Source organism: Copadichromis virginalis, linkage group LG7, assembly GCF_057382275.1.
Source record: "Copadichromis virginalis isolate Kocher_CV1m ecotype Utaka linkage group LG7, C_Virginalis_male_GT1.1, whole genome shotgun sequence".
NCBI classification, from domain to species: domain Eukaryota; kingdom Metazoa; phylum Chordata; class Actinopteri; order Cichliformes; family Cichlidae; genus Copadichromis; species Copadichromis virginalis.
This window is the reverse complement of record NC_140624.1, coordinates 46,333,382-46,361,197: the sequence shown is the minus strand read 5'-3', so window position 1 is coordinate 46,361,197 and position 27,816 is coordinate 46,333,382. Positions and strand designations below refer to the sequence as shown.

Sequence of the window (27,816 nt, the reverse complement as noted above, 5' to 3'; positions counted from 1 at the left end):
TGCAAAACAGTCAGATGGATTTACTGACTGTTTTATTTTGAATATATAAATCTAACTATAATAACAAAATACATTATAAGCAGTAAAAAGCAGAGCTTGAAGAAGAATAGGATGAAGTTTACACTGTGTTTATCCTACCTCGTTAATACAAAAAAAAAAAATACTATTACAAAGCATTGCTTTCTTGAATCCAAATATTTAATAGGTACATATCAAGTAATATCATGACATGTATAAAATTTCAGATCACAATATGAAGCAATAAAACTCCTCAGACTGGCGTTTGCTGCAAATGTTTGAAGTCGCCAACATAAAAAAAATGACTAATGATTAAAACAGAAGCAACTAAAATGGCTGAGTAAAAAAAAAAAAAAAAAAAAGGTGTGCAGACACAGATAATAGTAAGCATTCTAGGAAAATCAAATGTGACTTCTTAAACTTTTTTTCTCTTCAACAGAGTGCAATAAAGAAACGAAACAAAAAAAAACACAGCACTGAAGCCAAGCGTCCACAAGACGTCTAAAAGTTGTTAGTACTGTAGGTTCACGGAGGGCAGGAGACAGTGGAGTGAGAGGAGGAGGAAGCAAAGGTCACGGCAGAGAAAGAAAGGAGGGGTATCAGCTTGCCAGTCAATGCAAGAAGAAATAAATCTGAACAATATTAAGCAACAGTGGAAGTAATGCACATCACAGTTAGCTTTAAAGACCATAGTAGCATCTGTACTTGCATGTTAATAAAAAAGAGAAAAAAATAAACAAAAAAAAACCCAACAAAAAAAGAAAATCCTGAATGATTGAGCAGAAACAAGGACATCACCACATACAAACAGCCTGCCAATGAAGGGGGGGTTCGAGGGGGAGGGGTCAGACAAGAAGACAGCGTTCACCTCTGATCTGAATGTCAGCAGAGTTTTAAAAAAAAGAAAAAAGCTGAGGCTGCCCTCGTCTCAGCTTTACGCAAAACACGTCTGTGCCTCGAAGGCCTTTGCACCTTAAGGGCTACATTTTTCCCACAAAGCCGACTCGGATGCACGAACCGAACGTCAGCGCTCCAGGTGACCTCTGTCCGAGACTGCGCCGCTGCTGCTCTCCGTGAGGCGTTTGTTAAAGCTGCTATCAGACCTGCCAACCCTGGACATTTTAAAGTACCATATCAGCACTGGAAAGAGGTGCGAATCTGCCTCCTGCGCTCACAATTAAAGCAACACCTTTTTAAAGTATGATACTGTCAGAGGGCACAGAGGCTTCTGAATTCAATGTCAACAAAATATCTGATGAAAGGCAACAGCAGAAAAAAATAACACAAGGTAAGTGAACATGGGGGTGAGGATGTGATGTTTTTGGGTCCAACAGGTGATGACAGGACTGTTACCACGTGTTACTATGCAGCCAAACATACAAATAAAGAACAAGAAGTTCAATAACAATTGGGGATTAATGTGATTTATGGTCAAACATTGAAAGAAAGAAAAAAACCCAAACAACTTATAAGTAAGAATATTTTTGAGTGTCAGTAGTATCCTGGACTAGGTATTGTTATAGTGTCTCAAACTCAAAGAAGCTAATGATTTATGCAGTGCACTCCAAGTGCTTTTAGTAGTCTAGTTTAACATCAGGGATGGGTCGCTAAATATATATTTAAAAAAAAAAAAAAACTTTTTTTTTTTTTATTTAAAAAAAGCATTTTAAAAAAGTAGTTTTCCAAAATAGAGGAGAATAACATCATGCTGGACACCTCCAGAGCTCTCCACCGACCATTAACTAACAGGTAGAACAGCAGCAGATGAACAATAAAGACCAGCCAGCTTTATGTGAAGGCCTTCTTGAGTGCAGGGACACCAGTCACTGAAACAGAAGTGCATCTAAAAACTCTTTAGTCTTTTATTCCTGTAACATCAAAGCATTCGTTGAAAAACACCAGAACATATGGACCTGACATACCAGGACAGTTTTGTCGATGTCATCTGACTTAATAAGTACAACCGTGAACCAGAACTATATTTATAATCCTCCGTGTGTGACGTTTAACACATTTCTGACACTGCTGGACTTTTTGGTGCTTCTGAAGAAGTTTCAACAGTGTGTTTGTTCTATCTCGTGTTCAGGCACAAATCACCAGCCGAGGTTACTTTTTAAAAGCAGACTCCTGCAATCTTTGCCCATAATCGGCCCTGTGGCCTTGTGTCTTTATTAAAGCAAATGGCTTTTCTGACTCGACGTAAAACGTAAAGAGGGGACTCACTGGTGCGTCTCATCAGTATGTAAAATTTGCAGCTTTGTTGGAACCATAAATTTTCCAGCACTCTAAACAAACTGGATGCAGTTGCCAATTTGTGTTCCCTGCCAATACAAGGAAAGTTACCCCTGGTGAGACATCTGCTATTCCCGTTAGCTCAAGGCAAAGCAATGGCATTATTCCAAGTGACATGAGGAGCAGGATGTTAGCACTTGCTCCTGATTAACCTACAAAACAAGCCTGCTCCACATGTCGGTAATAAAGTGCTTCATGGGAATAAGACATAGTGTGCTTCATTATAAATGCACGTTAACAACAGATCAACTCTGTGGGCACCCTCTCAGTCAAACGACCTACTCACCTCCGCCGCCTCCTAGCACCGGCCACTTTTTATTAGCCAGCTCAGAAACGGCTCCGATTGGCTCAGTGCTTTGGTGTAAAGCTGCATGCATGGTACACAAAATGCAAACAGGGTGGCAGGAAACTAAACTCTTAACTGCTGCGCTTGTGATGTTGCCGGGGGAGAATTTGCACTCTGACGGCATAACGCAATTAATTGAACCGGTGGACAACACGGTGGAAAGGGAAAAACTGTTGAGATGGCTAGTGTGAGCGTGAGTTTGGGGACTCTTTTTTTTTTTTTTGTGCATTGGTTTTCGTGTGCGTTCGTGTGGCAGGAAGTTTTAAAAAATGTCCTCGGTTGATTTTTCAGGCTGGTGATGCTGATGGAGACAGTCCAAGTTCAACAGATGAGGTCAGTCCCTACTGAGGTTGTTTGTGTATGAATGATTGTATACATAAATGGCTGTATATGCAATATACATTAGCCCGTGGGTAAGTACATTATGAGTGTGCAATGCATTTTAAAGTGGAGCTCTAGGTACTTGACAGTATACGAGGGTGCACAGAATGGGTGCTTATGTGCGTGTATCCTACTTATAAACGTGATTTCGACCTCATCGGCCCTTGCTGTAGCCGGGAAAGAACTGGTCGAGCAGCATCTGAAGCGTCTTGTTTTGGGTCATAACGTAGTCCTTGCCCAAGTCGTGGCGGCAGGCGGGGCAGGTGTACACCTTTGCCCGAAACGACCGTTGGAGACAGGTCTGTGAAGAGAAGGGTGAACGTTACTGTAATACATGAAGACTGTGTGTTTGTTCTCCCCCTACACAATCAGGAGCTGACTAAGCAAACTTGGTACACATGTACACCTGAGCCCCTGAAGGTTCTCATCCTCATCATATATTCTGATGTGATCATGTTGCCAAGCAACCACAGAGCAACAGGCTTAAATAAACTGTTTTTTAAAAATTATGCACCTATAACACTGCATCAAACATTTTTATTTCTCAAAAATAAAATCTAATTTATATTCGCAAGACTTCAATTGTGCGTGACATATTATGCTGTCAAGTTGCCTGGCAACCACCTAACAACAGGCTAAAACGAACTTTTTTTTTTTGCTTTCACACACCCTAAAACACCATATAATGGGCATCACAAACAAAAAACTGAAACAAAATGTGAAAAAAAACCAAACAATTTTTTAACAAAAATAATAAAGTAATAAACTAGATTCTTGAAAAATATTACAAGTAATATGTGATTTTGTGAATGTGGACAAAAAACTAAAATATACAATATAAAATACAGGTAACATTTTCTTATTTTAAGTATTTGTTTAATACTTGAAGTCCGATGAAGCTTTGATCAACATGTTTATACCTGTACTGACGTACTTGCTAAAATCATTCCCTCTGGCATAATACTTAAAAAGATTAAAACACTGAGACTTAAACAAACTAAACATTTCAAACAATAAAAAGCTAAACTGAAACAAGCACACCTAATGTGGAAACCTAGTGAAACAAAAAGTCAAAATGAAATAATAATCAACAAACAATAACCGCAGCATGTCCACATAATAGTTAGAAAACAAATCCTATACCTTGCAAACATTGTGTGAGCAGACAGTGGTGATGGGCTGGAAGGCCAACTCCTGGCAGCACACACACATGAAGATCTGCTCCATCTTGCGAAGGAAATTCTTCAAAAAGAAACGTCAAAGGAATGAAGGTGGGAAAGAAACAAACACACTAAAGTTGTAGCAATTTTGAATTATGGTGATGTTGCTGCCTTTTTAACCTGCTTTACTTATAAATCAACAGCAACAGACAGGCTGTAAATCTCAGTCAGTAAATCTTCTTACATCGAGAAGATTTATTATTTAGAGCACATGGAGCGAGTTGCTGTGAGATACTTAACATTTTTTTATAAACATAAACCAGAGATGTGTATTGTGGTATACTAAATTTTATACCGGTCCCTCTTTAAGGTGCTCCATGGCTTCATCCCAGAGTTTCTTGTTGGCTGTGTCCTCTTGGATCAACTGCTGCTGCTGCTCTGACAGCTGGAAGGTTTCCTCTATCTTCACCCGTTTAGAAGGAGGCTCTTCCACCGGTTTTGACTCTGCTGAGAAAACAAACTAAGACTTCAGAAACAGAAGGATCTATCCTCGGAGACTAAAAAAAAATATATATATATTTACAGTGGTGTATGGCTAGGTAAAAAAAATATCCTAGTGGAGTTTGTGCTTTTAAATATTCATTTCCCATCTTCAAAACTGTTTCAGTGATCACACTGGTCTCACCTGTCCTCGTCTCACAATACCTTGTCTGACCTGCTTTGAGCTTCTAAAAGCACCCACCACTATCTCTTGTTGTCTTCTGCACTCCATTACTTTGTGGAGACTCCTCTTCCACATTGGCCACTGGATGCTCGTCCTCCTCCTCCTTGTCATCGCTCTCCTCTTTCTCCTTAATCTTGCGTTGCCTCCGTGGCCGCCCCCTCCCGGGATAGTGCTTACTGCGGCCGCCCCGACCGGGTCGAGCACAAGCCTCCTTCTTTGATTTGTTGGCCATGGCCGCCAAGTAGCCTGGGGGGTACTGCAGACGCACAAGGAGAGACAAAGAAGATTGAACCTAATTTTGAAAAGTAGAAATGAAGTGCACCAACAAAGGCACACGTGCCTGATTTAAGACACATATCTAACCTGAACAGCAAGGCCCAGTTTCTTGATCCTCTCCACACCTTCAGGGGTCCAAGGCGCTGGCTCCTGATCATCTCGTCTCAGCAGGTACCTCCACACCAAGTAACCGCACTTCCCGATCTCTGGCCAGTACTTTACCACCTACGAGCCGCCATCAACCACAGCAAATTTCATTCAAAAAAAAAAGTGAACTGAAGTTTTGAAGCAGCTCTGACTTAAGACTGGTGACAAACGGTTTCTAAGACAGAAGAAGATGAAGATTTAGAAGCGCAGTGTTAGTTATAGAAACACGGCTGTAATAGGATCCCATATAGCTTGAAAGGCAGCTTTTAAAACTTCAATCATTCTGTAAGTTTGTACACAACCTGCACTCTATATCGACACTATTTTATGCAGTGCTGCTTGCAGTAAGCAGATGTATTTCTGGTGGACAAGATTTGGCGATACCTTGTAAATGCCATCGTAGCGGTTTCCTTCTTCGGGAGCATACTTGCTAATGCGGCGACCTTTGGAGCTGCGGACCACTCGTACAGGTTTTCCTGCTCGCCAGTTTCTGGACTCTGCTCCGTCTTTGTCATTCAGAGGTGCATCGCAGTTTAAGGCCAGTGCCCTGAAGGGGTCGGGCAAAACAGAATTATCTTTATTACATGTGAGAATTACAAGAAATGATGGCTTAATGGTTGAGAAATCCTTATTTCAGTACAGAAATAAGGATTTATTTACTAATTAAAAATCGAGACAATGAATGTGAAGGCTACACTTCATGTTGTTATTTAAATCAAGAGATTAAAGCAAATAAACCTGAAGCGAGGCAGCTTTCATATTAAGAAGCATGGACATCAGAAACAACCAAGTGCCCCACCTGTTCATGTGAGTCAGTGTCTGGTCAAAAGAGTGCTCTCCGATCCGTTTGTTTCCTGAGAGGTCACGACCCCCGCTGCCCGTGTAGGTGAACTCGTCTCCCCGGTCCTACCACAGATCACAGTGACCATAACATCACGAACAGCAGGCAAACGTGCAAGATTCACAATAAACTAGCACGGGGAGAGAAACATTATAGGACCCACCACTTCATCTTCAAAGCCTCCAGCCAGCACCAGCGAATAGGAGCCATCGTTACTGCGCCCGTGGATTCCGCCGACATGTGGCCTGTGAACCCCTGCCTCGCTCACCTGAGGGGGATACACGGAAGGAGAAACAGAAGTGCAGAGTGAGGCATGATTTTTCTTTAAATGTTCAAAATATATCTGATTATCATGCAATGTTAAAAAAACAATAACGCCAGCTAACCTGAACTCTAAACTTCCAAGTGGTACCAACAGGAACACCAGGAATGGGTCCATAGTGGTTTGAAGGAACAATAGTGCATTCTTTAGTACGCCCCACACAGGCCATACCCTGCAATTATATGAAGAAAGAACAAAGATGTGCACAAAAAAAAATACCAAAATGAGCACAAATGCCTTTATATTGCATTCGTTTAGCACAGCGGTCATGCAAATATCAAATGTACAGTAGCTTAATCAGCAGTTATATTTTAACAGCGATCAGCATCCCATTTAGGTGGCATATACGGTTCTTGAAAGTCAGAATGCAAGACAGCTTTTGCGAGGAAAAGCGTTTTATTTTAAGGGTTCTAAAATCGTGTTAATAAGAAAAGTCAAGTATAAATGCTGCATGACTCAGGGCGCATAAATGTGCCCAAACACACAAGCCAGGCTGTTTTCAATTAGTCCACCGAGAAAGGGAGCATTCTGGTAAAGAAAGGAGTTATTTTCCACTGGCAGTTCCAGGAAAGTGGCTAAGTCATGCTTAATGGCATTGTTCACATTACACACACCGCGGAGCAGAGCGTCAGAGAGACAGCAAGGCCAGGATGGAAACAGGCCATGAGAAGAATCTGAAGGGATTTTGAGGAAAATATTTAACAGCATGCTTAGATCAGATTCAAATTAAATAAGCAACTAAGTGAGTGGGAGAAGTCTCCCTGTCTCATTTTCTGTTTCAGCAGATACAAGGATGCAGTTGTTGCTTTGCCAAGTAGGAAGTTTAAATGCGACCTTCTAACGCCTTGAAAAAGTGAATGGAGCAAGTTCACACTCATTATAATAATCAAAACCCTTCATAATCAATAACACATCAATAGGCGATCGTCTAGCCTGTGATGAGAAAATGATGTCTGACACTTCATTCACTTTTTTTTTTTACCTCTCATTTACACAATGGTGCCATTTTTTTCTGTTGTTTTAGATTAAATTGTGAAGCAAAGCGGTGTGATTTGGAAAATAAATCTATAGCACAGAGCATCACTGCTAACTTTTTGTCCTTCACTTGAGCCGCAGCTACCAAACGCTGCTCAGAATATATAATTACATATTCTACTCATACATATTTATATATCCACAGCACTTAACAAATTTATTAGACCTTCACATAGTGTAAGGTTTGTGCCACAGCTGCCCTAAATTTAACAGTAGGCCTACTGGTAATTACCAAAAAAAATTTCTTTTTAATGTTTCTGTAATGGTTAATGCACCAGAATGTGCAAACCTTTTAATCAAAATGCTAGTTTTAGCTGACATATGATAAATTAATATATTTTAGATATTATATATGTAGTTCTGGTTGCATATACAAATTTACTGCACTAAAAAAAAAAAAAGCAAAAATATAGTAAAGCAGATTATTATTTTCTGACTATGAAGCCAAATTTGTGCATATATACTAATGTGCAAGTTGACTATATACACAACTCAATTGGCCATATTGTAAAAAAAAAAAAAAAGATCCTTCACTTTATTTATTGAAGTGTTTTGTGAATCAACACCTTTGACAAAGTGGCATTATAAACCAGGACATTAAGGCATCCAAAAATACTAATAATTGACTAATAACAACTGACTAATAGGCAAATATTAAAAAAAAAGACAAAAACATGAACAAATGTCGCTGATATATGCAGTGCACCAAACTGCAGTGACTCATCAGACCAGCCAAACAACAGCTAGCGTTAGCTCAGAGCGCCGGTAAATCACAGAGTGTGGAGGAGCAGCGGCAAAAAACAAACAGATCGTTGATTAGGATTGAGGATTAAACGTTCAACAGTTCACCGTCTGTAAGGTAACCACAGCGTATCTGCACCTGTGCTCCGTCACACCAGAGTAGAAATAAGACCTCCTTGCCACTACTAAAAAGTCAGTGACTGCTCTGTGATTGGATTGAATTTCTATTCTGTTGGATTGACTAAAATCACTCTCACACAGATCTGCGAAGGTTTACAAGTAATTGTCATTTCTACACAAAGACAGACTGCCAACACACAGTCTGAGAGAGTCTCAGATTGTAAATAATGAATGTGAATTTCTGCTTAATGCACAGTTCTGTGTATGTTGACAGTAACAGACTTGAAATTTTCACCAGTTTCTCTCAGTTACTAATCACATTACCACAAACAGATTGCGTGCAATTTAACCCCATTCAAAATTGCCTGACACCATGTTATTGTCGTTTCATTGCTGCTTTGCACCGAAGTTGCTTTGAAGACGGTAGCTGACCGTCTGTGAGTGGTGGCAGACCCGGTCCCCATCTTTGAAGAGTGTGACTATTGTTGCATCAGTGACTCACCCCAACTCAGCGGGTTTGGTGTGGAATGCGAGTCTTTTGGTGTACGAGAGGAGTAACCACAGTAGCATAAAAATTAATGCCTTTAGCAGCAGTAACCTTTATTTTCTCAGCTGTAAAGTGTGTAACCACGCTGCAGTGTAGTTGTTGCTAATAGTGAAAAAGCTGTGATAAACTTTCAAGTGAAACCAATCATGTCTGTTTAGACCGCTTGGCCATTTACAGTATTATCATCTGCCTGTTTTTGACATGACAATAAATTTTAAATTCAATATTAGAGACAAAATCAGTATATTGTGACTGAAAGACTGAATTTATAAAGTCACTTTGGGATGGCGGCATAAAGCTTAATAAATGCTTAACTTATAATACATTATATCTACTGCTTATTAAAAGGCTACTTTTGGCTGCTCCCTTTTATCCCAAGGGGTCTCCCCCAGCAGATGGATCTGCATGTTTGATTTGGCACAGGTTTTACACCGGATGTTCTTCCCGATGAAATGCTCCCATTTATCCGGGCGTAGGAACAGCACTGTGTAAGCTAGCTTGTGAGCCCCACTGAGGCTATGTGTGTGTCTCAAACCAGGAATCTTTGGTGTGTAAGGTGATTGTGTTAACCACAACACTATGGAGCCACATGTATGAGACGTTCAATAAAACCTTATAAATGGAGTATGTCTGTTACGTGAAAACTTAATTTGAAACAAGCTACTTTGTCTCTGATCAAACATAATGCAACATACACAACAGACAATAACTGACAGCAAACATGTAAAAAGTAAACTGAAGAAAAGGCAGCTTGGATTAAGTGAATGAAATACAACGATGTTTGCTTGCATGGCCTTAGCTTTCTTCTTATAGCAGTTTGTCGTAAGGTCATTGAGTAAACTGAAACGGTGTGAAGAAAAAAAACAATTGTGTCTCACTAAAACAAAAATAAAACCTTCACCTTAAAAACGTGAAAGCTACTGCACAAAACTACGTAAAACAACATAAAACTATACTGTAAATATATTTAATTTTAGTCTGGAGCGCCGCAGACCTCATGGCCTGTCTGGTGAGACTTTCATGCACATGCTTACAGAAACTCAGAGTGTCTAAAGTGTTTTGCTTTGTTAATTTCTTCTATCTCACTTATGACAAAGATCACAGCTATTATAATAATGAATAAAAAATTTAAGCTAACACCGAAGCTACTAAACTAAAACTAATTTTTTTTCAGACTTCAAAGACTAAACAAACTATCAAACTCACAACAGAAATGAACTGTAAGGAAACAAACATTAAAGTAAAGTAAGTCATGTTAAAACATTATGAACATTTCTATGTAAATATACTGTTTCCATTATAAAATGTACTACACTGGAAGCATAAATGTTCACCGTTAGTGTAGGAGCCATTCTTGGGTTAATACCTTATGTGGTCACTAGAGGTCACCTTTTTCTGTTTTGATTATGTAATGTAAAGGTATTTAAGGTAGACGCACGTAATCGGCGTCAGGTGTGTCATTGAGAAGGCAAACAGTTTGTGACCGTTGCGCTGTTATGCTAAGTCGATACAGAATAAAGACCAAAAAGGACAAGATACATACTGCTGGATTTATTGGACTGTGAACTTAATTCATGCATACCAGTGACATCGCGTCACCCCCGTTAACGACCACCTCAGTGGCTTCAAGCGTAGGCTTAGCCTCTACAGTTAGTTCCTTCAGTGATCTGGTTATTCAGGTTTTGAGATGTAAAACGCCTCTTCTGTCTCTCATAGCCAATATGATGGAGTGAAGCACTTTTTAGTGTTTTGATAATAAAACAGAGAAAAGCCCTTCGAGAAAAAACCCCCCTGCTTTGTTATTGTTTTATTTGTATTTGTCTACATGGCCTTTGCTTCTTCAGGACAATATGAACTCTTCCCTCCAGCTTTCTATTGAAATTCACTTTCATTCTTACAGAGCAGCTGTCAGTCCACCTTTGCTGTATGTGTGCTTTAGGGTGCCCTTGGGTCTCACCTTTCCCCAGTCTCTTTGACTCTCGGTGGTTGCAGAAGGCATTTTGGCTTTCTTCTTGCTGGCTTTAAGCTTCTCGCCTGCCTTGACAACCTCACTGGTGTCATTCTTACAGGTTGGACAGTACCTGGCAAAATAAGAAGGAAACAATTTCCGTCAGTGCTTCCTAAAATTTTAGGCCAGCCTACAAATGCCTCTACTCTGGCTTTGTAAAATCAAAAAACTGCAGCAACAATGTTACAACTTAACATATATGGGATTTTTAAGACTGATAGCAACACCAATATTTGGGGATTTTAAAATTGTGATATATCCGCCGATATTTTTGTCTTTCAGACACGCAAAACTTAATTAGATTTTCATAACATTTGTCATTGATATTATTTTATGATATATGCGTGGCTTACACATTCACGTTCTGCCCAACTCTGCTTTGATCAGCTTCAACAAGTGTTGCCAACATGGAAACTGTGCCCTCTGATGAGGAAAGTATGCATCATCAACACTTACAACACAGTTAAAGAATATCTGTCCCGCCTCTTCTTTACTTATAAAATTATAATTGATCAGCTGCTGTAAATATTAATACCAATATATCCACAAATAGCTACTATTGGCTGATTATCTGACTTAAAACAAGGTGTTTTTTTTTAATGTACTGTTAGTATGTCTTCCTCCTACAGAAAAAATAAAAACAACATAATTTCTGTTTTCTAATTATAAGAAAATGTCTGGATAATGAGCTGCCAGCACTTAATTTCTCAAAGTGTGAGCCCAAGAAGCAGTACTAATGGGTTTCTTTGATTTACAACAGCAGCACTGCTTTGTAATGTAGAGAAGAAAAAAACCAGACATAAGTAGTTCGTGATATGCGAACAAAATTTCCTTGAACAGTTTTACACTAAAAGAAAAAGCAACAATATTGGGGTGGGTTTTTTTTAGGACTTTAATCCCATAGATTTAGTGGCCCAGCCAATTTAAGATCAAATTAGCCTTTATGCTCCCCGGGATCTAAAATGAGAGAGAGAGCCCTGAATTATATGAACAGAATTTGACAGTCATGTAAAATTTAAAAAAAAAAAAAAAAAGGTGCTAATAATGAAAAAAATTCTGATTTTTTTGTTTTGTTGTGTTTTTAAACAATGGGTCCACACACACAAAAAAGGGGACATTTTCTGTTATTTAACACAAAGTTCATGTTTCATAACTACAGGACGGTCAATAAGCAATGGTTACCAGATCTTTTTCCAGTTATAAAATTATTTACATATTTTATTTCTTAAAATTTAAGCACAAGAGTCGTACTGACATTTCTTTCATTAACTAAAGCAGCATTTCTTTATCATGTATAAAAACAGATATATTGTTGAAATTGCACTTTTCTTTCTTATATTGTGGTATCTCAGGGATCTGATCTAATCACTGATCTGACCTACAAACATCCAAGTGAACTGTATGTGGCCCATAATGTAAAATGCGTTTGACATCCCTGAGCTACAAGTTTTTTTTAGGTTTAGGAAACATAACGTAAAAGAATGAAATTTTTGTGGACGTTACGAAAATGCATCAAAAAGTTAAAAACGATAGATGAAGGGGTCTTGTTTTATTGTCGTTTACTTATACAAAGAACAGAAAAGCAGGCCGAGCTGTTCTCAAAGCATGCCTTACCAGAGCTCTTTGTAAACCTTAATTATTAAGAATTTCCATGATTTAATCTTTCTTAAGCTTTTTTCTAAATTCCCACACTGACAAAAAATTAAAAATGTTTATTTTCAAAGCCATTAGTATTATCTTCTCTCCGCACCAGATACAATCAGTACCTGAACTGTTTTTCCAATAATCTCTCTGACTTCGTTGCAATACTGTGGGAGAAACAGACAGAACCCAGAACGCAAGATAATGAAGCTTTGCGCCGTTTTAGAAAATGATGCCAAGAAGGCGTGGAGATCTGTTTGGCAGAAAGTCTTTCAAAGATTAGATTAACTCCCACCTGTGAGCGCATGGTTTCATTACTATATATTGATTTTACCCTCAATCACCGCTTAATTACTACACTAATACATTTCAGCCCACATTTAAACAGCACTCATCAGCCTTTTTTCCTGGTTAAATGACTGCGAGGCTCAAAATCTCGCAGCAAAATGTCGAGTGGCGCTCTCTCTCACCAGTCCTCGTCATCTGGGATGGTGGCCAGCGGTGGGTTGAGGCAGTAGATGTGGAACGCCATGTTGCACTCATCACACAGCAGCTGCATGTGAGCGTCCTGCTTCCCCCCGCACACGCAGCAGGAGCAGAAACGGCACTCTGCGTCAGGGTCGGCCTTGCAGTGCTTACACTCCGGACCACTCTTTCCTGCAGCATTCATAAATGCAAACACATGTATGAACAGAATGATAATATCATGGTATTCCTGCACTACATAACGACAAAGGACTGGCAGGCGTAGGTTTTGTAGGAGCACTGCAAGGGGACATGTTAAGCATGAGACACATGATTTTCTGCATTATGGTTATTAGGGCAACTTATTCCCAACTGTTTTTATTTAATATTACAAATGCTAGGTCAATCCACACACAGACATAATTTACTCTTCAGTCTTAAGTTGTCAGACTTCATTTTGTTCAAGTAACCTATCTATAATGTGTATTTGTCACATGTTCAAATCAATAATACATTCATTTATTTTGAATAACAGCTATTAGTGTTTCAGCTTGATATCTGCTCATTTCCCAAACGAGAATTTGTTTTCTGGGACGTTTTTTTATGCCAACTGTGCTATTGAAGCAGACTGAAAACAAGAAGGATGGGCTGCACTGTTATAAGACGAGTTGGGCATCAATCACACAGTCAGCAACCACCTGGCAACCTCTGGTCGAAAAATATGTATGTATTCCTTGGCTGGCTGGTAAGAGTTTACTAACTGTCGGTGGGTGAAATCGGTCACAAAGAGGCTTCTGCACAGAGGCTGTCTGCAAACACTTGCTAACTGACCACTGTGCGTGAAACCTGAAAAAAAAGTGCAACAAACCAGGAACACAGAATGTTCCCTTTCAAGGTAAAAAATGGCTCATTACCACTGAAACCGAGTTCTAAAAGGCACAACTTTTACTTTGAGCTGTGTTGCACTCTTCAAAGTTTCACTACTGCTTACAGAGTAGTTGGCAAATGTCTGCAGACAAGTTGGCGCATTCCAGACAAATTACAGGCAACCGTGGCAAACTGCTGGCAATCAAAGCGATGGCAAAGATGTTTTCATTGACATACTGTAATCTTCTTTGTGACCGATTTCACCTAACAACCACTTGCAACCAGTTGGGGGATACTCTTCCATGGTGACTGGTGGTTGGTAGGCAATCTCTAGACCTGAGGAAACTAGCAACAGCACATCTAAACTCAAAAAACAGTGGCTGACAACTTGGTTGGTTTTCAGGCTTTTTAGCAAAATAACAATAATTTAACATCAGTCTTCCTTTTTTTCTTCTGACTGACACTAATAACTGTTGGTGATACAGTGGCTCTACAAACATTTTTCATGTTGTGAGGAAAAAAAAACAAAACATGTTGACTAAGAATAAAGACCCACTATAGAAAATGTTTTTATTTCCTCTTTTTTCTAACTAATTCCTCAGCTTTTTTTAATTTGTTAACTTTGGGAACAAATGTATGCCTTCTGAATACTGGTGCGCAAACTATTAACGGCAAGTTTGGTATTATTTTCAGTGCTCAGGATTGAGCTCGTTCATACGTTTAAACTGTCCGTCTGCAGCCGATAGTGCACGAGCTCCTGGTTTCTCAACTTGGTAGATTTCATCCAGAAAGTGAATTTTACAATCCCCAATCACATCTCCAGGACCCCTAAATGGAGAGCATGTGACATGGAAAGGAAAAAAAAAAAAAGAGAGAGAGAGAGAGAGAAAAAACACAAGATTTGCCAAACTGATATTCTGATAAAGAAAATAAAACTAGCACTAATGCCTTCACACCTGAAAGCATCACCCTGAAATCTTGAAGGAAGATGCTCACCCGAGGAGGATATTGACTCTGAGCTCTTTATTAGTGCGGGAGGTTTGCTTGAGGGACACAATCTCTGCGTCGAACCAGAAGCCCCTTTCATCTGGTGTCTCCATGTTGTAGTTGACCATCACATGCATGCCCACCTCAAGCTGGTCCCACCGCAGCAGTGTCCTGGCACGTGGTCGCACATCCACCGGTCGCATTTCCACCACACCATTCTCTGGGTAGCTGAGGAGAGACAGATTAAGAGCATGGAATCTTTGTAACAGTTATATAACCCAATTTGTCTCAATGCTGTATGTAAGCTACTACAAATACTGAATATAGTGCTTGTGAAGTGAGCAGTTAACGTACAACTACAATATAAACCCATAGGTTAAATTAAAATGGGAAACTTCTCTATACAAACAGAAAAGGTCTTCACTTGAAATCTTAAACTTAAAATAATCACAGTTGTGATGTACCTTTGAGAAAAACGTAGAATCCCCAGAGGAAAGAAAAGATGGAATATGCAGCCATGTTTTTGGTACAAGCTGATGGACAAGCACTCCAAGTATTTCAAAGCACAATGGGTTAAGTCACAGACTGCTCCACTGATAACAAATAAAACTATTCCTATGAAAGAACGCGCAGATCTAAAGTCTACATGAACCTCCGAATACTGAAAGTCAAATACAGATAATACTGCACAATTCACATTCTTTTTTGTTGCAGAAAATCTTAATTCTACTTTTTTCTTTACATGTGAATTTAACCGTCTTTGTGTCCAGGGAGAAAATACAGTAGTCACAAATTGTGCAGTTTTTGTAATTTATGATGTCCTTGTGACACCACAGGTCTACTAATTTAAAATCAAATCTATTCATATATTGTAGCTTTTCAGAGAAGCATTTCTATAGGAGACATTTGCCCACAACATCTTTCTGACTGGTGATTTGAGAGAAGGATCATAATAGATTCTTACCACCATGATCTCGTGGCACATCTGCACAGAAAATCAATTCAATTCAGCAACCTTGGAACTGCAATTGGAATAACCTCTTACCACTTAACAACTGGACTGTTTTATTTCCAAGAGCTCATGTGTGACTGACAAATTATACATTATACTTTTCAGATATTTTCAGAAGACCTCCACTTGACGTGTTGTTTTCAGAAAAGAAAATGTCCATTACTCTCTACAGCAGCTTTATTATATTCTCTGGGCTCATTTAACCAAGTCATACACTTAACAAAACAAGAAAACTAGTGTGGTTGGACTGAGCTTTAGTCATCTATCAACACAGCACAGTTTCTGGGAAGCACTCCACCTTTTGCTACAGTCAGCAACAGCAGACAAAAGCAAAATTCATAGTTATGGCAGGATTAGGCTAAATAAAACAGAATCAATCAGAATCAGAATACTTTATTAAACTACATTTATTTTACCAAGCAATATAAACACTTTGTCGCATCTTAAACACGTCCAATAGATCCTCGCAAGACACTGACCTTTTCAAGCCAACTGTGGTTGGGCTACAAGCGCAAAGCTGGAAATTTGGCAAAAAAGGTTTGCTCATTATCACGATTCTGAGGAGAATCCAGCTACCTCACAAGGTGATAAACATCTACCAAAATTCTTAAACCCGTCTTTGTGTTAGTTCCAGGTACGAGAAGTTTCCAGGACCACATTTTTGGAATAGACACAAGCACACACTGATTCATGAGATGGAATAGACTGGCATTTATATAGCACTTTTCTTTTGCTACTCACCACTCAAAGCACTTTGCAGATTTTACCCTTTGACATACTCTCATCAGCCACTTCATTAGATAAATCTCAGTTGTGCTGGATTAGAACTGCTTTTGCCTTCAGAACTGTTTTAATTCTTCATGGCACAGTTTCAACAAGCGGCTGGAAACATTCCTCAGAGATTTTGGTCCGTATTGACATGATAGCGTCACACAGATGCTGCAGATTTGTTAGCCACATTCATGGTATGAATGTGGAGCTAAGTGTTACCAGCAACATCTGCCATCTCGGGTGTGTGTCCCTCTGCATTACCTCCCTTAATTTACCTTATTGCTGCAGTTACCGCTTTTACTTTAGAGTTAAAATAGTGTCTCTAATGTTGATTCAAAGTCAACGACTAGCCTGTTCTGCAGTGCTAGTCAGAGCTTTAAGAACTTGCCACTGAGCTTGCCTTGAATGCCCATGTCCGTCAGGACCGTGATGGTTGACTTCCCTGCAATATTTTATGCAGCCAACTTCAACTGTAAACTCATGGTCATGATCAATAAACCAGTTTAAAATGATGTGAATTTTATGACATGGCGCGCTATATTGGTGGAGGATGACGGATATACTGTGGTCATAAAGGGATGGTCAGCATTGATACTCCTGTAGGCTGTGGTGCCTCAACCACAACCAATCCAAGTTGGTACAAAGGTGTAGGAGTGTGTTTATGGGGATTTTTGACCATTCTTCCAGAAGCGCAATTGTGAGGTCAGACAATGATGTTGGGCGGGAAGGCCTGGCTCGTAATCTCCGCTCTAATTCATCCCAAAGGTCTTCTATCGCGTTGAGTTCAGGACCCTGTGCAGGCCAGTCAAGTTCTTCCACACAAAACTTACTCATCCATGTATTTTGGACCTTGGTTTGTAAACTGGTATGCAGTCATGTTGGAACAGGAAGACACCATTCCCAAACTCTTGCCACAAAGTTGGGAGAATGAAATTGTCCAAAATTGCTCGGTATGCTGAAACATTGAGAGTTCCTGCTTCAAACGCCAACTCTTGAAGAAGAAACCTACACCATATTCCCCCTCCACCAAACTACACTTGTCTGAAATGCAGTCAGACAAGTACCGTTCACCTGGCAACTACCAAACCAAATCTGTCCATCAGCTAGCCAGCTGGAGAAGTGTGATACATCACTCTAGAGAGTGACAAATCAGCAGTCCAGTGGCGGCACACTTTAAACCACTGCATCTCATTTGGGGATGTAAGGTAACGCAAGTGCTCAGCCACTGAAACCATTCCATGAAGCTCTCTAAACACTACTCTTGAGCTAATAGACCTCATGCACGAGAAAATGCTAACTTCCTGGTTTGAGACCGGATGTGGGGTTGTACATTTCCGGTAGCTTTACTTTGCGGTCAATCAGACCGAGAGCAGAAGAGCAGAAGGTGGAAACACTCACCACTGTTGTGTCATAAAAAAAATCTAATGATCAATTTTGACGTTTAAAGAGTTTAGATTGATCAGTTTTTTTCATCACTCAACACAAGCAGAACTGCATTACTGCATGCAGAAGACACATCGTCCACATTCAGAAGCACATCTCTGTATAGTAACTGGTCTTATGATTTAAACAGGCAAATGTTCAGCATTCAAACTACAGGTGAAGAATAGTCAAACTAGATGTTTCCCGTTATCTCGATATCAGCTAGTCAAGTGCAGACCCGCACAGCATGTTAACAAACCGTGAGAAAAAGCCAGAGGTGTGGACTCGAGTCACATGACTTGGACTCGAGTCAGACTCGAGTCATTAATTTTATGACTTTAGACTTGACTTGAAAAAATGTTCTAAGACTTGTGATTTGACTTGGACTTTTACACCAATGACCTGGGACTTGAATTGGACTTGAACCGGTTTACTTGAAAAGACTTGATATTTCACCCCAAATATAAAATTTAACATGCATATTATATAGAGATTGAAAATGTGACGTCATTCAGGGGTAAACCGCAAAGGATTCTGGGAACTCGTGGCAAGAGGTACTAGCGCAAGCAGGCTTTCAATTGAAATCAGTCACACAGCGATAAAAAGAAACACAAAAATGTCAAGAAGCTGTTGTATTATTAACTGCAATAGCCGGTCGCATGACAGCCACGGGAAGCCGACAGGTAAAGAGATCGGTTGTTATCGGATTACGTCGTTGAAGAGAAATTGTTCGAGCCATGTTTCCGAAGTAACAAAGAGGCGACGGGTGGCCTGGATTGCAGCCATTCAAAGATCAAATATAACGTCCCAGAACACTCCAGCTCACAGGTTAGTCTGCTCCAAGCATTTACACGAAGGTCAGTGTTTTTTAGTAGTTAATACGTCATTTTCATAACATAATTGGTGATATAGGTTACAAGCAAGTCTGGCGCTGAACAGAAATTGTTGCACTATGCTCCTTTATTTATTGTGCATAAATAGTGAATTGTCCTGACACAATATTGCGTTTCGCTTCTGTTATTACCATGGTACATTGACAAAAACATATACTTTTATTCACAGGATAAAACAGGTTTTTTGTATCACTAATTGCCCAGTACGATTACAGCATACAGTATTATTGTCACTGCTACATTTCTGTAACGCGTACCAGAAATTATTTCCACTACTAATTAATTACCGTTGAGCTCAAAGGTCCTATTAATAAACGGTTAACGAATGTGTATTTATGAAGACAATTTGTGAGACTGGTAAACTTATGATAGGTACGATGGTCTTTCGTTCTACACGGTACATTTCAAGGTCCTGCACCCATCCGGCGGTAAACTGTACCTGGGCTTGTTGCAGTGACCTGAAGTTACTAAACTTCATGAGTGTATGCACTCACTCCAAGAACCGTATAATTATAAATATGCACATAAATATGCTACGATGAGATAGCTGACTTCATCTAACTAGCAAATGTTTTCCAGGCTACGTTGGTGATACAGTTTTTTTTAATGTGTATGATATTTTTGTCATGCGATTTTAAAGCCGGTCCTACAACCGCATCCAAGAATAACATGCAGCTTATCTCAGAACTGTCGGTGAAAATTATTCTTGGAGATAGGTTTAATTGAGCTGCATTTTAAAGAGGTGCAATTTCACAATTTGTGTATATTTTCTAAGTTCACTATTTTGTCACGTGTTGAGAAAAACAGATTTTAAAATTACATGGTCTAATATTTACATTTAGCATAACTGCAACATGCTTTTTTCATATTTTTTTTAAAGATTCGAAAGGACTTGAAATTCAAAGTTTCAGACTTGTGACTTGACTCGGACTTTTACACCAGTGACTTGAGACTCGACTCTGACTTGCCTGACATTACTTGAGACTTGACTTGAGACTTGAGGATAAAGACTTGAGACTTACTTGAGACTTGCAAAACAATGACTTGGTCCCACCTCTGGAAAAAGCCACAGAAAAAATTAATGATTGCTGATAAGGGTTTCTATACATTAGTATTTACGAAGGGTATGTTGTGACTTACCTTCAAAATTACAGTGGTCCCTCGCTATAACGCGGTTCACCTTTCACCTCGCTTTTTCGCGGATTTTGTAATGCAAGTTTGCATGCTTATTTTTACGTCACATTGTGTCCTGCGTCCTGATCGCTGCAGACGATCTCCTCCCTGACGTCTCTCCTGTACAGTACGGAATCGCTGCATCGATGCTAGCAGTGTGACTCTGACGAGCAGTACTGTATGTCCATGATGTCCACGAAACTTTTGCACCGTCAAAAAATAAAATTGGCTACTTGATTTCACCTATCGCTGGTTATTTTTAGAACATAACACCCGCGATAAACGAGGGACCACTGTTTACAGATACTGAGAACTATAACATTTGAATCCCTTTTCTCCTTTGCTCTGAGGCGGGGAAAAATATCGAAAAGTCGATGAACATCATTTACAGATATATTGGGTAAATGCCCAAGACATCTATAGAAATGTAAATCGCTGCTTGATTCATTCATTTGCTTAACTTGTTTTGGACCGTAAACAAGGCGCGAATAGGACACCGGAAACAAAGCTCCCCACAGGAGTTCCCGCACCGGAAGTAGCATATGCTAACGTGCACATAGTCCCAGTGTATGTTTATTTTGATCTCAAGCAATTTGCCTTGATCATACCTACATTCACTAATTTGCTGCCAGATTTGCCCTGAACATGTGTACTAATGAAGTGGCCAGTTAATACGTTCTGTATTTTTCAATGAACGGGTATATTTTTATACATAAAGCGCACCGGATTAGAAGGGGCATTAAGCGAAACAAAATAGATAAGTCAAACTTTATTCAACCCATTCACAATAACTCTCAAAAGTTGTAACACATAAAATACAGAACAATGCACTCACTTTTCCCGTTCATTCCTCTTCCGCGAATCCAAATTCTTCTGGATCTTCTTTTCAGTGATCTTATTCTTGCAGCAGACGCGAGAAATGACCCGCTGTTCGTCGTGATCCTCTGGCAGTTGCTGCGAGATAGTAGTATTTGTGGAGATGGAGAAATTACGCCTTTTCATAAAACGGAAGCACCAAGAAGGACCTCCTTGAAAGTCGTCGAGCTTCATGTCTCGTGCTATTGCTGTTGCCTTTTGTCGAATAGAGGCTGTAGAGACGTGTCTACCTGCTGTTCTCTGTTCAATAACCCACTGTTCAATCGTGTCCTCTAATTGTGGCCATCTCTCTTTGTTCCCTCGGAAACTCTGTCTGGTCTCCTCTACTTGGCGCAGTTCATCTTCTTGCTTCCTCCATTTCCGTACCATTGATTCATTAATTCGGAATTCTCTTGAAGCTGCTCTATTCCCAAGTTGAATTGCGCGACTGATAGCCTTGAGTTTTAAACTCGCTTCGTAAGCATATCTCTTAACACGTGCCATTTTGGGGTCCACACACCTTTATGTGGAATCACAGTACGTGTTACTCCGCGAGGCTCCTGAACGGCATTATGGCTACGGTAGCCGTAATGCTCCAACAATCCATCAAGTGGCGCGGGTTCGTAGCTTACCAAAGTCGCGCAAAAACATTTTGACAAATTTTTGAGCGCCGTGTACCACATGAAATCGGTTCGAGATCAGTAAGCACAACCAGAATTGATACATAAGGCGCACTGTCGATTTTGAGAAAATTAAAAGATTTTAAGTGCACCTTACAGTTTGAAAGCTAAGGTAATCAGTGCTTTATTCGCTGTATACTTGGATTAATTATTTAACTTAATATGGACGTCTTTGAATTTTAGACGGTCATTGTCTGCAAAGTAGTCTTTACAAAGTATTTAAAATTAACTTAATCAAATATTTTCTTTAGGGTTGTGTTTAAATGTTCATTTAAAATCCTCAAAATGGACGACTGAACACAAAAAACGCTTAAGTCGAATACAACAGTTTTATATTTATTATATATATATTTCTTTCCAGATGTGCTTGTGGTGAAAACCATTTTTGGCCAAGAGGAAAAACATTAGCACAGCCTGTATAATTTTAAATCTACCTCTGTTGCCAAATGGCGATTTAAACAAGTGAGAAATGGCTTCTTGTCTAGCAAACTCCCGGTGACTATAGGGAGGTTAATTGTGCAGGTTCTCTGCATGCCAATCATCATCAAGCTGTAAGGATCAGACCTAACTCAGGATAAACTGACAGCTTGTTTGCTTGCTTGCCAATAGCTGGGATTATGCGTACAGATGAACAATGTGTTTAACGGCATAATGGCCCACAGACTCGGTCCGTTCACAAACTGTGTGTGTGTGGGGGGGCTCATGTTGGAAGAAGTAGAGAATTGTGTGCATGAACGAGCAGTGCATGCGTGTGTTTCTCTGGAAAGCTGAGCCTAAAACTGACCACTGACTCAGAAATCAACAATGCCCCGTTGTGCTCAGCTAAAAATGCCAAGAGCACCCAACATATTACAAATTTATTGTGGAAGATTTTATGCTGCTTTACTTACTTCTTGCTTTACTGTCTATTGATAAGCCTTTGGGGCCTATTTGAAGGCATTTTAAACTGACTGGAGAGAGCCCACAGAGACCAAAATGTAAGCTGTGGCACAGCTAGTGTGCTCCCAGGAAGTGGAGGCTGAGGCTCATTTATGGGATTTCCTCTTTTAGGCCCAGGGGATTACTGTGGTTTTAGAAAGAGTGGGGTGAATACAAGCAATAACACCCACCCCCAGACAAACATCAACATGCACATGCGTTACAAACACACATGTGAGAGAGGAATATCGTCTTTGGCTCTCAATGGGGTTTAAACAGGAAGCAGAGGCAGAAGTACCATAAATTGTAACTCAGTCCTCTGCATGTAAATATAAACAACAACAACTTTTGAGGACAGACAATCTGATTAACAGTGACGTCAACAGTCTAATACGATTCAGTTATTTTCATACGCTTGTAAACGGTAGCAGAATTACATCATGGGTGCACTACAATTAATTTAATGGGAAACATGACTGCACGCTGCCTCAGATGAATTAAAACAAGGCCACTGTCTCTGCATTCCATTGTGTTAAAAGCTTCAGAAAGACTTTGCTATTATTTTTGTTTGTTTGTTTTTTTTTCTATTTCTGGGGTCAGACAGGATTGGTTATTAAGTTTATTCACACAGACTGAAGATGGTGCACAAATGCAGACAGCTCCAGATTTGTATATGGACAGCAGATGCATTTTTTTTAGATATATGAATTCATTTTTTGTGTGATTCTGTTCAGTTTGGTCTCAGAGTGATTTGTGATGTAACCGCATAGTTACATATTTCAGGCTGCTCAGACGTCTGCACGGGGGTCACACTGACCCTCACAGCTGCAGAAATCATAGGTTCTGCTGCCATTACTGGTGCACACTGTACAATTACAAACTCTTTAAAACTGCACTGCTACAGCTGCAAACAAAACATCTTCTAATACCTCTTAAAACTTACAGCAATCATTTTTGTTTGGGGATACAGAACAATGACCCAAAGAACAGAAAATCGTAGGTATTGTTTTGTTGGACCGTTTAAGCACCGACAACAGCTGCCAGACTTTTTGGCAGCTATTCAGCAAAGACATCAGTACTCCATACAACAGGCATGGTTAATGGGTGGAGGCTATTCTCTTTAGATTCTGCTTTCAAGTACAATCCAACAGAGTACTGTCTTGCAGCCACTCTAATGCTCCCATTTTACCTGCATGGCTCACAAATGTCTGGACAACTATAAAATGTTAAAGCAACACTGTTTAACTTCTAAAAGAAAAACACTGAAATAGTGACTACAGTGATTGAATAATTTGACCAAATGAGTAGCATGCTAAGGTACAGACATGGTAATGGTAATGGTTTTGACCTACTCTGGTATCCCACTAAGCCATGGGACAGCCACAGCATGCATGCAGGCACTACAACTGACATAGCTAAACTGAATTAGATTATAATTTATATGTGTGTAATATAAAATAGGAAAAGAGGCCATAAACCAGCCTGTCAGAGCTCATGGTCATACTAAACATGATCTTAAATTTAGTAAGCTACATAATGCCGGTGGATATTCTCACTACAACTGTACAAAGCCAATAAAAGCCATGTAGTAATATGGTGCTGCAACTCAAAAGTTAAACAATAACGGCTCTGTTGCAGAAAAGGAAACAGAGTGGGTGAAGAGTGAGAAAGAGAACTGAAACTAAACTTTGTTTCATCCTTATTTCCTTGGCACTTACTAAACTAGGAATGAAAGGAGATAAAACTTCCTTAGCGATACTCTCGTGCTCAGATAATGGCAGGCTAACCGCCAGCACTTTAGATATTAATAAGCCCTTCTCTTCAGCATACATGGATCTACGTTAATTAGAAGACGAGACCCACTAAAGCTTCACTTTGAGTTAAACTGACCAAAAAAACACCCCTTTTAGCTTAAAAACGTAAATATCGAGTGGGATTAAAAACACATCTCAGTTCCTCACATGAGGTGCAGAACTCCTGATAGTAGCAGAAACTTTTTACAACACAAGTTTTGACTTCTCATTGCAGGTAAAGTATCTGCAATGATAAATAAGTGCCCCAGTAAAGAATACAAAAAAGAGAGCCAGGATGCTAAATAACAGGATACTAAAATTAAAACACTTCTTTGAGCTCCTATGCCATATCATAAAAAGTATTCTCTCACAATATCAATGACACAGTGACACCGTAGGTATATGTTCCCCAGCTCGCATAATAATGACAGAAGCCCAAGCATGTCTGAAAGCGAAAGCAGCGTGTCAGTCTCAGATGACAATTTAACACCTAAAGAGGGAGATAATTCAATAGCAAGAAGTGGCTTGCCTACTAAATGCCAGATCTCCAGAAAAGCACAATACTTTGCAAAAAATGCAAGTGTTAGCTAGCATCTCATAACATCTCAGGCAGGAAATATTTTTCAAGTCCTATTTTATTATGTGTGCAGGCTCCTGAAGAGTTACAATTTACTTTAATTACTTTTTTATTCAACTAAAGTATTAAATATCTCTCCTTCAAAGGGAGGGAGTATGTAACTGGTTCTGTTTGTTTGTTACCAGACTAGCAGCCAGTTTTCAAAATATTTTTCAAATTTTGCCTGATGATAGATAGTAGGGCTGCCACGATTAGTCGCCTAGTCACGATTACGTCGACTAGTCACGATTACGTCGACTAGTCACGATTACGTCGACGACTGATTTAATAGTCGATGCGTCGTTTGAAGCTTTGTAAGATCACAAAAGACGCAAGAATAAGTAGTAGGATTTAAGAGTGTAATAACGGACTGAAACAGAAGATGGCAGCACTGCATGTACAAGGATGCCAGCTGCCGTTAAACCCCGAAGACGAAGAAGTAGCTTTGTCCCAGAATTCATAGCGCAGCCCTGCTCAGTTTCCAACAATGGCGGCAGCTAGTTAGTTTTAATATTACTCTTATTATTCTTTCTGGGTCACAAAATAAATGTTTAACATATTTTCAGGCGAGAATGTGTAAACCTCAAATATCTGCTTAGTTTATCAACATATTTTGAAAAGCGCTCCGATATCTGTTCCCCACTAGCTCGATAGTTAGCCGGGGGCAAAGCTAACTAGAGCCCGTGAGAATCCCAGACTCCCGGCAAATCGTTTTCAAACCCACCGCTGTCTTTCACTACTCAGGTTAAACATATATAAGTCACTTAGATAACTTAAAAATGTTATTGTTTGGCTTTTTTAGTATTTTATTTGTTCCTGAGTAAATCGGTTTGGCTGAGATTAAGGTTATAGTTTTTACACAGCTGAATAAACGTCAAGCAGACAACTGATCATCAGAAGTGTGAGATGCTGGAGAATATACTCCCGTGTCCTGTTATATTTTAGATAGCAAGGAGTTTATTAAACTTCACCGAAACAATCTGCAAATTTCATTAAAATTTAATAAACTACCATCTAGTCTTTATTTTTAGTTAGCACATACTTTAAACACTTAAAGCTGTAAGCTAATGATAGTTATATAAGAGCAGATTCATGCTGGTGCAATAAGCTGTACGTTTTACGTCCAATGGATGATGATCTGATTAGTCGACTAATCGCAAAAATAATCGGTGACTAGTCGACTATCAAAATAATCGTTTGTGGCAGCCCTAGTAGATAGCACAAACAACTCGAGCTGATTTAATTTTGATTAAGTTGATGTTGAAAAAAATGTCAAGAAACCACATCAAGTAATCATCATATGAAAAAACATGTTGGGATTTTTTTTCGATATGACACCCTATGACGTCACAATGACGTCCTAACAGGCTGACCTCATCACATTGTAATAAAAACATCATAAAACATCATAGTTTTAGTACAGCCATTGCCTTTCAGGGCAGAAAACAACATTTGTGCTACTTTTGTGCTCATGTTTTACTTACACTGTGTCACTACTATTCCACTACAATATTACTCCTGGCACATTATGGCAACTGATTCACACTTTGAATGAGGTATGTGTCACCAATGAGAGTAGCTGATTGAAATAGAAGGCTGGAAAATGCCTTTGATTTTGTTTGCATTGAATGCTGTTGCCTCCATTCCACATTTCCTTGTAATATCGTTATATATCGCTATTCTTTAAACAAAATTTCCTTAAGCTATTTTCTGTAGCTTCTTGTGGCACTTAAAAGACCAAAGAATAATAATTAATCATTAATAACACGTCGATATACTGACTGAAAAGCACTTTAAATGTCATACCACCCCACTTCAAGTTATGTCCAGGTCATCCTAAAACCTGTTTTCAATTTGTGGATTTTGTGTCATTGTCTTGTTACATGACCCAAGGTTCAGATCATGGACTGCTGCCCCAAAATTCCCCTATAATGTTTCCTGACACAATTTTGAATAGGGCTGTTCGATATAACAATATATATCGGACGACGATATGAAAACGTCTATCGTTTCATATTACGCTATCGTTTGTTTTCGTGGTTTTACAAAATAAACTGTTTATTCATTTCTTAAAGTTCTCTCTTTCTCTTATATTTAAAATAACCCCACCACAGACTCAAACATGGCAAACCTCTTCTACCACCTATGCAAGAATCACATGAAAGAGTATGGAGAGAGTTTAGGGACGAGAAGCAAAAGAAGAGCCGTCAGGTGCTCAAAACAAACCTTAGACTCAAACGTTAGAACAGGCTTTTCCCCGCAGCACGCCGTGTAATAAATACTCACAAAAAAATGGCTGCCCTGAAAAATGCCCGAGATTCACAGAATTTACAGAAGATTTTTGTGATATATATCGTTGTCAGGACGATAAATGTCTCATAGCGGGATATGAGATTTTGGTCATATCGCACAGCCCTAATTTTGAATTTGTTCTTTTCTACAGGGTTATTTAAGATGACCTGACCATAGTGTAGCAAAGCAACTTGAAATCATGATGCCACCTCCACCATGCTTTACACATGAGGTCTGGATGTTGGTATGCAGGGTTTTATTTTGGGCTTTTGTCAAGTATCTAAGGCCATGTCCACACTAATACATTTTGGTTTGAAGACACATCTTTTTCTCTCCGTTTTGGCCTTCCATCCACACTGAGACGGCGTTTATGGTCAAGGAAAACTGAGCTTTTTGAAAACGCTCTCCAAAGTGGATAAAATGGAAAATGCCGTTTTCGCGTCACAGTGTGGACTGTGAAAACGCTGGCTTTC

The 27,816-nt window shown here is 39.4% G+C and overlaps 1 protein-coding gene across 4 annotated transcripts in view; it reads right to left on the bottom strand.

Annotated features, from left to right (window-relative positions):
- Positions 1 to 176: 176 nt before the first annotated feature.
- The window catches only part of uhrf2 (ubiquitin like with PHD and ring finger domains 2), a 44,255-nt gene continuing 16,615 nt past the window's right edge, over positions 177 to 27,816 (bottom strand). For 2 of the 4 annotated variants that reach the window (XM_085463750.1, XM_085463752.1), the window contains exons 4-16: positions 14,928 to 15,146; positions 14,650 to 14,759; positions 13,070 to 13,256; positions 10,908 to 11,031; positions 6,572 to 6,679; positions 6,349 to 6,453; positions 6,144 to 6,250; positions 5,729 to 5,891; positions 5,285 to 5,422; positions 4,940 to 5,177; positions 4,553 to 4,704; positions 4,181 to 4,279; positions 177 to 3,338 (exon numbers count right to left, since the gene is read on the bottom strand). In XM_085463750.1, coding sequence (XP_085319876.1) covers positions 3,192 to 3,338; positions 4,181 to 4,279; positions 4,553 to 4,704; positions 4,940 to 5,177; positions 5,285 to 5,422; positions 5,729 to 5,891; positions 6,144 to 6,250; positions 6,349 to 6,453; positions 6,572 to 6,679; positions 10,908 to 11,031; positions 13,070 to 13,256; positions 14,650 to 14,759; positions 14,928 to 15,146 — 1,897 coding nt within the window. In that variant the 3' untranslated portion in view covers positions 177 to 3,191. Of the gene's footprint in view, positions 3,339 to 4,180; positions 4,280 to 4,552; positions 4,705 to 4,939; positions 5,178 to 5,284; positions 5,423 to 5,728; positions 5,892 to 6,143; positions 6,251 to 6,348; positions 6,454 to 6,571; positions 6,680 to 10,907; positions 11,032 to 13,069; positions 13,257 to 14,649; positions 14,760 to 14,927; positions 15,147 to 21,024; positions 21,614 to 27,816 lie in introns of those variants that run through there. The other 2 variants (XM_085463753.1, XM_085463754.1) reach the window with 2 other exon arrangements.